The sequence below is a fragment of the Henckelia pumila genome, chromosome 2, assembly GCF_033568475.1.
Source record: "Henckelia pumila isolate YLH828 chromosome 2, ASM3356847v2, whole genome shotgun sequence".
Lineage (NCBI taxonomy): Eukaryota > Viridiplantae > Streptophyta > Magnoliopsida > Lamiales > Gesneriaceae > Henckelia > Henckelia pumila.
The window spans coordinates 30,488,910-30,499,401 of record NC_133121.1 but is presented as its reverse complement, the minus strand read 5'-3'; the positions used below and the strand labels follow the sequence as shown (position 1 = coordinate 30,499,401).

Sequence of the window (10,492 nt, the reverse complement as noted above, 5' to 3'; positions counted from 1 at the left end):
AACTATCACGTTCATCCAGAAGGTGCCATGCCATTTGGGTGATTATTGATCGTTTGACGAAATCATCATGTTTCATTCCGTACAAGATGACGTACAGACATGATCAGATGGCAGAAATCTACATCAGAGAAGTGGTAAGATTACATGGTGTGCCTAAATCTATCGTTTCAGATCGAGACCCTTGATTTACATCACACTTTTGGCATAGCTTGCAACAAGCTCTTGGTACTCAATTGCATCTGAGTACAGCTTATCATCCTCAAACAGATGGACAGTCAGAGCGGACTATCCAAACACTTGAGGATATGCTGAGAGCTGTAGTACTAGACTTTGGTACTAGTTGGCAAGATTCATTACCTCTTGCAGAATTTTCTTATAATAACAGCTATCAGACTAGCATTGAGATGACTCCTTTTGAAGCATTGTACGAAAATAAATGTAGATCACCATCATATTGGAATACTGATTTTCAGTTGTACATACATGTTATTTTCAGATTGTATTGATGTGATCAAGCTCAAGAATTCAGATTTGAATCGGCAAAGAAGTCAAGAAGGTTTGAAGCCTTTTGCAATTGAAGTTTGAACTAGCAAGTTGAGAAGCCTTTTGATATGAATTATCATTGATGTAATTGCAGATTTGAAGTACTTTATGACGTGATATTGAAAGGTATAAATGAAAGCTAATCCAGAGGGGATAGAATGCTCGAAATAGCTCTTATTCTCGAGTATTCCCTTGTTAATCACATACCTGTTTGATTATATGTCTTTATGTGCTTTTGATGCTTTGGTTGCTTTATTTGCTTATGTGCTTAGATGTTCAAGATGTTTTACAGTCTTTAATACATACAGATTATGTTGCATTCATCTTGAACTCCAGCCTGAAAAGCACAGAGGGTTGAAAGGCCTAGAGTGCATATGACATTTGGAGGGCTGTAGTTGAGTGGCACGGAATGTAGAGTTAATTCCAGAGCTAGAATACTCACTATAGTTGCACCAAAGTCAGGGGATATAAAATACTTGACGTCACCTCGATTGGGTGAGTTGGTGATTCGTTTGAGAATTTTATTCCCCGGGATCCCAAGAACCAATATTCGATTGATATTAGACTTGATAGCCTTCATTTGAAACATGCATTGCATTCATGTTTATTATATTGCATGTTTTGTTGTTTATACTGGGATTTTATTCTCACCGGAGTTATTCGGCTATTGCTTTGTTTTGTATGTGTGCATGGCAATAGGTGGGGCAGGAGCTGGTCAGAAGCGACAGGGATAACTCGAGATAGAATTTTAGCATGTGAGGACTCGGTTTTTAAGCAAGAGAACATGTCTTTTGAGTTGTTAAACATGTTAGAACACAAACAAGAACCTTTGTATATATGTTTGCGAGTACTCGTTTATATTTAATGTTGTGTATCCTAGATGAAGGGATTAATGTAGTTTACATATTTATGACTGTGTAGTTGAATCAGAATGCATGTAAATGAGATTTGAGATTGAATAAGAGTTGTATATCTCATGTTTATAGCCTTGAAATGTTAAATTATGATTTTTCAGTACAGGGCACGGACCCCGTGCCAAGGTCCGTGCAAGGGTCCGGATGCACTCTGTCTTGGAATCCCATTTTTGTTGCATTCAGCCATGGGCACGGACCCCGTGCCTTGGGTCCGTGCTGGGTCCGGACCTAGGTCCGTGTGTGGTCTATCCGAAAATAAAAAATTTATTCTTTTCGCGACGTGTTTTCGCGTCGCCAAAGGTAAGATTTTGCGTCGCTAAATGTCTTGTATTATTTATTTGATTATTAAGCAGACTAATATTCAGACTGAATATTTCTAGTTATTAATTTTCTTGTAAGATTAGATTAGCACCCAAGGTCCTCACATGGGCCTAAATGTGCCACATGTTGAGGGAGGCCGAGGCGGGCCAACTTGTTTGACAGCTCTACCTACCGGCCAAATCTGCCCAATTGAAGATACAAAATATGTAATACCAAAACAAGCCTATCCAAAATATCCAATCAACAATCTTACAAAACTTAAGCACCTTATAGAAATTGTTTTTGTCCAACTTATTTATACAATATCGAATTTCAGATATAAACCTGAAAAGTGAAATTTCCTCAATTGTGTCCCAAACATTCTATGTAAATATATGTTTCATTTTATATACTTATTAACATTTTTTGACACAGTATACCAATATTTCTCCACATTTTTCTCTAAAACAATTTGCAATTATTTTAGTATATAATTTTTTAATATTTAACTATCATTTAAACATAAAAATTATATTTAAAACAATTATTTTTAAAATTTAAAATATATTTAAAACAAATAGTATTTATATATTATATTACACAATATGTATACCACATCACTATTTGCTAATAAGAACTAGCGTTTTTTGCATGTATCGTGTATATATATAATTTTTTTTATATTAATTAATTTTTATGTTATTTTTAAAATTCACATGATGAATTAGATATTTAAAAGTTTAAGAGTGATAATTATATAATCTAAAATTTTAAAAATACAAACAAAGATAGTGAGCGTTATTTTGGTAAATAAGATAAATCTAATGGCTAAAAAAAAGCAGACCATATAAAATAATTAATTTGTCTAATAATTTGGTTTTATAAAAATTAAATTAGAATATAATCATAATTTAATCTCAAATTTCACGAATTAACCACGTAATTATTAATTTTAAAAGCCAAATATTTCGATGTCTAAACACGGTAGAGTAATGAGGGGCAGGTGCGTGAATTGACTGACGGCTTCACCCGACATTTGATAAGAGTAGACTCCTTAATTAACGCCTTCATTCACTAATACTTTTTTCTTTGTTACGTCAGCTAAATCACGTGAGGGTCGTTAACATTTCACCATTTGTAATATTAATCATAGTTATAATATGGGATAACTAATAATTTTTGCCCCAAAAGGGTGGATATTGTTTTCTTAGGAAAATAATATGAAATCACGACATTATATTAGATTAAATTATATTACAGAAATAGAAAAAATAAATAAATAAATTCCCAGTTGAAATATGTTCGTACAGATAGAAATTAGGAGGACAATCGTTTTCGGCAAAGTGTCGGTGCTTCGTCGGCTTCTCCTCTCCCTGTTTTTCTTCACTCACTCATATACTCAGCCTTTGTCCGAAAAAACCGCTGTTAAATCTTGATCGTTTCTCTCTCTCAGCAATGGCGGTTGATCCCAGACAAGTACTGGCAGCTGTGCTGACCTTCACCATGTTCGCAATGCTGGCCAACATGATTAAGCGCGATCATTTCGATTCTGTTCATGTAAGTTCTTCTTGCCCGAATCTTCTTTTGTCAACGTGTGTCTGTCTTCTTGGTATGTTCGAATTGATCTTCTGATTTTTTTTAAGCTTAAGAGTGTGTAGAAATGGGAGATTTTACATGGGTTGTCTTTCCTTTGCGTGCAAGCTTCGACCTTTGCATTGGATTTCGTGTCTTTTGGTTTCTCAATCTGATGTGTACTTGGATCCAAATTTATTGGACTTTTGTGCTTTATGGTACTGTAAGATCTAATCTTGTCAACTTCTCTATTTTTTCCCTCATTTTGATTCGGTCGAAGTTGTGCTTCTGTTCCTCTTGTCTGAGTATGCGTAGTGTGGAGGGCCGGGATTTGGGATCTGTAATCTCAGTCTGGTCCGACTACAAATCTACAATTCTACAGTGCTTTATATTTTATCAATCTGCTTCAGTCATTCTTGTTGTGGATCTGATTATAAGCGAATTAATTGAGAAATTGTGTAATTTTTTTTTTCTTTTTTTCTGTTTCTGAAGCCAACCGTTCATGAGACCAACAAGGCTTCTGATAACAGCCTTGCTAGTGTCACAAAAGGGGATGATGGACCTTGGAAGGAGGATGGGTTAACCTTGAAGCCTTGTTGGGAGAATCCAGTTTTGCGTTAGTAGAAGATAAATTCAGCTCTATCTTTTGTTCTTCTTAATTTTGGATTATCATGTAATGTGCTTGTGTTATGTGTTTTATTGGCAACAGAGGAGACAGACGAATCACGAGGATATGTCACCTTCTCATTGACTAATGGCCCTGAATACCACGTCTCTCAGGTAGTGTGAGTTATCACCTGAACTTCGATTTCGGAAAAGAAGTAAAATAAGATGCATGTATGAGTAGTTGGTTATATCAGTTAATTATATTATCAAAAATTGAAACAGTTTCTTTGCATTGAACTTGTTTCTTCTGGTCTATTTCTTTCAAAAGCTATTTATGATTGTGTCAATGAGCATTAAATTCCCTAGGGGGCTCCGCTTGAATGGAAGTATTTCAAATCAATGGATTTCAAATACATTTTTGTTGTTTAGAGAAATAGCACCACAAACATCAAATTCACTTCTTTTATGTTTATATGGTAATTCATGTTAGTTAGGATGAATTTTAAGTTCATCCAATAAAGTGGTGATTTAGAATCTTTTTTAATCTATCATGTATAAATATTTAAACTATGAATTTGAGATTTCTCTATGTTTGATGGTTAACACTAAAATTATAATCGAAATCCATGTATTTGAAATATTTCAATCCAAACGCAACCTAGCAGATTGGAAAACGGAATTTCCATGGAATCAAATTTATTATATTATATTATTTTTTATAGTCCCTTATATTGAGAATCCCCTTTGAGCAACAATGCACTTTCGTGGCAGAATTAATGGCCATGATGATGTGAACCTTCTCAGACTATACAAAAGTTTATCCGTGCATTTCCCGGGCCAAAACTTTCACCAATTGCTAAATTTGTTACTTGTGTCTCTGATAAAAACAAGTTGACTTCAGTACGAGGCATCTTCTTAATTTTCTGTTTAGTTGCTTCAATATTATTAATCTAACATTCTTCATTTCACTGTAATTCATTAGATTGCTGATGCGGTGGTAGTGGCCAGGTATCTACGGGCTACCATTGTAATCCCAGATATTAGAGGAAGCAAACCTGGTGATAAGAGGTTGAAGCCAATTTCTTTAATTAGAAATATTTTGTGCTTGTATTTTTGTTTGCATGTGTATTTTCTTTTGGCGTTTTCTTAGGTTTGCTTCTTGCTCTAATAAATGGATTTGGCATTAGTAAAGTTATCTGCTAAAATAAGTTGCTGCATATATCTTTCAGACTCAGAGCAGGAAAAAGAAAGATGTAATTTGTGCATTTGGATTTTCATTATGTACTAGTGGTTATATCTCTCTCACTTTTTGCTTCATCTTGTGTGCATTTGGCGCCTTTCAGCCATCAGCAGTTTGGGATATCGTAAAGAATTACGTTCATTTACCGTCTGCAATAATCGTGGAAGGCTACTATTTTTTCCCATTTTTTTAAAAATGTCCCTGTTATCACTGCTGTATAGCGAATCTTCTTTCATCAGCAAACCTATGTGCAATATCTTTTGATTGTCATCAGCATGGGTATTTCTTTGTGATTATTATCTTAAGTGAATGACTTTGTTCAGCTTCTTTGGTGGCCATCTTGGATCTCAAGCTGAATATGTATGAAAATTTCTGTAGCTGTCACTAAATGCATGTCAAGTACAATAATGTTCTTGCTGTTAATGCAATTATCAACAAATTAAATATTTGTGACTTTCAGGAACTTTGAGGATGTCTATGATGTTGAAAAATTTGTAGCAAGCCTCGAAGGCGTGGTCAAAGTCGTGAAATCCCAGCCTACTGATATATCGGCTCGTAATCTAGCAGTAGTGAAGATTCCTAATCGGGTTACTAAAGAGAACATTGCAGAAAATGTAGAACCAGTTTTCAGAACAAAAGGAAACGTAAGGATATCCACTTACTTCCCTTCAGTGAACATGAAAAAGACAAAGGTAAAAACCAATACAGACTCTATTGCATGTCTGGCAATGTTTGGAACCCTGGAGCCACAATCTGGAATTCGCGAAGTGGTTGACTCAATGATTGACCGCCTAAAAACTGTAAGTCGGAAATCAAATGGTCAGTTTGTGGCAGTTGACTTAAGAGTTGATATATTGGAGAAGAAGGGGTGTCACAAAGACAATGGTTCTCCAGGATCCAAAAGCTGTTATGGTCCACAAGAGATAGCTCTCTTTTTGAGAAAGATTGGCTTCGACAAGGATACTACAGTGTATGTGACTCAAACAAGATGGGACAGCAGCCTTGATGCTCTGAAAGACTTCTTCCCAAAAACTTATACAAAGGTAGATTTGTCATTGTCCTGTGTTTTCCTTGAAATAATGATGTTCCTTTTTGTCTCCCACTGTTCATCTTTTCGGAGATTAATTTAGTTTTTTTCTAGCATGATAAGAGAGTTTAACTTCACTAACAGTTTTCACTGCCTTCATAACAATCTCAGGAGGCAATAATGCCTATGGATAAAAAGGATGAATTTCTCAACTCCGAAACTTCTGAATTTGAGAAGGTTATTGACTTCTACATTTCTTCCGAGAGCGATGTCTTTGTTCCGGCCATCTCAGGCTTATTTTATGCCAATGTTGCTGGAAGGAGAATCGGTTCTGGCAGAACTCAGATACTTGTTCCCACAGATATTCCTGACTCTTCGGCTTCTTCCAAAGACTTCATATCACATTATGTTTCGAAGAAGAACCACTTTGCCTATTCATGTTTTTGCTAGCTCATTGTGTACAAAAGGAAACACAAATACTCACAGATCAAAATGATTGAGGTTGAGTTGTTGGAGTTCATAATGAAAGGAACTCAAAGCATTGGTTTGCTGTTGTATTATATTGTGTTTGATTTTAAGAAGAGATGTATCTCAGTGTTTCTGCCTACAAGGTTTTTGGTAGGAATGTAATAGTCACAGGTGTCTGTTTGCATTGTAAGACGATATTTCTATTTACTTGATGTTTCCTGTAACTAATGCCACATCCATGTTTTCATATGGACTCTGAACAAGTTTCGATTACTCTCACTGAGAAATACATTTGCTGATGATTTTGTTCGAGCGCAAGTATAATCATTGGACCATTCCCATGTGCATGTACTACCTTTATATCAGAAACATACATCATAGCTTTAAAATCCAGCTGATATGTATGCGTACGTCTAGATATTAATTTCTAGCAACATTTCCTTGTTTTCAGTCACGTACTAAGGATGTACTAAAGTATGACTAACGTTGCTACATGTTAGACCACTACGGAAAAATAGAACTTTTATGGAAGATTATCTATTCATGAACATGTTCGTTAATAGTCTCGTAAATCAACTCTTAGGTACCGCTTGGCAGGGGCGGATCCACCATGGCCCCCCCAAAAATAAAAATAAAAAAAAAAATTAGTACTCTATAACTATTATTTTTATGATACTCAATATATACTGACGGTTCCAGTAACTAATAATGAAAGCGGTTGCAGCTTAGTGGTAAAAGGTTACTTCATAGCCTCACCATATCAAGGTTCAATTCCTCCACCTCTCAACATTTATTTTCTTTTTTTCTCTTATTATCTCTCTTTTGTTTTCTTTCTTCTCTCTCACATCCTATTTTGTTTTCTTATTTCCATCTTTTTTTTAATGTCACCAAATATCTAAATTATTATTATTATTTAACTAATAATAAATTATTTATTTATTGAAAATTTAAAAAATTATTCTCTAAATTATGTAAAACAAAATGACATTATAGTAACAAATAAAATAAAAAAAATATCATATTAATCGAAAAAACAATTACAAATATCTAAAATATTTATATATTTATTGATATCTTTAAAATTAATTTATGTTCTAAAATTATACTATGTCATATATAATCACTTTTTCATATTTTTTTTTCCAAAATATTTATACTTGTATGATAATTAATAATATTTTTTTCGGTTTTTTCATTAATATTCTCATATAATTAATTAAACTTTTCATTAAATATATAGATTACTTTCAATAATTTTTTACGACATATAAGTATTCATTAAATTAAACTTGAAAAGTTATTTTATCAATTGACATTCCAAAAACAAATTATTGATATGTGTGAAAAAAATATAAGTATATATATATATATATATATATATATATATATATATTTGAAGATAGACATATATATATTTTTAAAGTAATAAAATAACATATTTGAAATACATAAAAGATTATGAGCAAATTAAATGGAGAATGATTTTTTCTTGGATGCATTGATGATGTGTATTGAAAGAGAAATTGCTAAAAAAATTTGTATTGATGTTATCATCGAAACTTTAAAATTCTAATGAACGTCGAGTTCCTTTAATATATAAATATTTTGTTCGAAACATACATTTGATCTTAATTGGTTGAATATAACTGATACTGTAATTTGTCTTTTCTCTCGAGCTTGTAGGCGGCCCCCCATGACCGAAATCCTGGATCCGCCCCTGCCGCTTGGTATGATGAGATAAATAATAAATAGATAAGTAATATAATGTAATAAAAAAATAAATAAAAATGATAGTGATATAATACTTGATTTGATTGATGGATTATAATTTATTGATTTGATTGATAAAATTTTATATTAAAAATGACAAATTATCATTTTACCCTTTTAATAATAAATAAAATATGAATAATATTATTTATAGGAGTAATATAGTAATTTAAATTAAATGATTTGATTGATGTGAGATAAATAATTTATGATTTGATTGATGTAAAATAAATAATTTATAGATGGATAAATAATATGATGAGAAGAACATGTGATTTGATAGGACAAGTTATACATATATTAATAATATAAGCTACCAAACGGAGTCTTAGATTTAAAAAAAATAATAGTTCTGATATTTGATGTACAAATTTTACACTTTTGCTTAAGATAAAAATATTAAATTTATTTATTAACATAAAATTACAAATTTTAATAGAAATATTGTATTTTCTATAAATATAAAATTGTTGAAAAATATATTATTATTATTATGTTGAATATTGAATATTGAATGTTGAATGTTGAATATTGAGTTGTAAAATGTGGAAAATTAGTGTGTGATGATGTAGATGATGATGTATTAATTTTTGAACTAATCTCAAATGTGAATCTATAAATAGGTCTTCATTTGTGATGAAAAATACAATTGAGTTGAGAGAAAAATATTATAAAGTGTAGAGTTTGATATATTTTGAGTTTTGGAGTTTTTAGTTTTTAGCATAATTTTTACTTTTTCACAACACGTTATCAGCACGATCGCTCGAAGGTTTTGTAAAATTTCCAAAGCTCACAAACACAAGAAAAAGGTAACACGAGTATGAATATTTATTTTATTGTTTATTTATTTATTGTGTATATATTTAATATATAATATCATGTTATGAAAAAAAATAAGTTTTTTTTAAAAACTTGTTATAAATCCTGGGAGGATGTTAAGACGACATCCCACACTCCCGGTAAGGGATACGACAAGTATAAAAGTCTCTAAGGTTCTTAAACAATATAATCATATTTGTATAATTTCATGTTATTATATAAAAGGTTGTCTATGACACCGATCTTATAATAATGTGATATGATATACTATACTTGACTTTATACTAATTATATTGGTATAATTTCACAATATTATAAAAGGGTTGTCTACGACACTGATCTTATAATAATGTGACATGATATAATATACCTGACTTTATACTAACTATATTGGTATAATTTCACAATATTATATAAAAGGCTGTCTACGACACTGACCTTATAATAATGTGATATGATATACATAATTATTTAATTTATCATTATATGCATTGCATCATTATCACGAATTTTTATTCAACATATACTCGATTTTTTCTTTACCCCCAACGGTCACAAACGACTAGTTTTTGGCCTATAAATATGTTCACTCAAACTCATTTTCAATCACACCAAAATTCACTCTTTGTCTCAAAATATTTTCTCCTCGGTTCTTTCGAAGATGAAGATGATGGCATTTCTAAGGCTATTTTTCATAACGATTATGATCATCATGCTCACGAGTCTTGTACTCACCAGCGATTTTCCACCACATACTTTTTCTCTATTTGTACACGCACTTGTAATCTTCGTTCTTTCATTATTTTGTATTGTCATATTAATGGAAATTAACTTATAAAATGCATTGTTATTTTTCTATTACCACCATGTCAAATTTGACAAAGCTTAAATTTGTTGCTCTCAATATCACTAGAAAAGAGCAAAGAAATGTTAATGAGAAATCATCAAATCCCGACTCAATGTATCTACGGCATTTCCAGAAGCAAATGTCGTAAGTAAAAATGAAAACCAAAATCAAAGGCATAAACTAGATTTTGGTCGAGGTCGAGGATGTGGCCATAAACGTGGACGTAGAAATGATCACGATCGTGGTTATGGCCGTGAATATGAAAATAATCGAGATAGTTACTTCAATAACTAATCTCAAAAGAACGTCACGAACCACCCAAAAGGGCAGCATGAAAATATGAGTGAAAATAAAAATCACTCAAAAAGATATGAAAGTGCTTGTTA

The 10,492-nt window shown here is 32.1% G+C and overlaps 1 protein-coding gene across 1 annotated transcript; it reads left to right on the top strand.

Moving 5' to 3' along the window:
- The first annotated feature begins 3,054 nt into the window (after positions 1-3,054).
- On the top strand, positions 3,055-6,919 carry LOC140880442 (protein MANNAN SYNTHESIS-RELATED 1-like). The gene is made up of 6 exons (XM_073284883.1): positions 3,055-3,314; positions 3,822-3,945; positions 4,039-4,109; positions 4,918-5,003; positions 5,636-6,218; positions 6,374-6,919. Exons 1-6 carry the CDS (start codon positions 3,213-3,215, stop codon positions 6,650-6,652), a joined length of 1,245 nt encoding a protein of 414 aa, XP_073140984.1. The 5' UTR covers positions 3,055-3,212; the 3' UTR covers positions 6,653-6,919.
- The last annotated feature ends 3,573 nt before the right edge of the window (positions 6,920-10,492 follow it).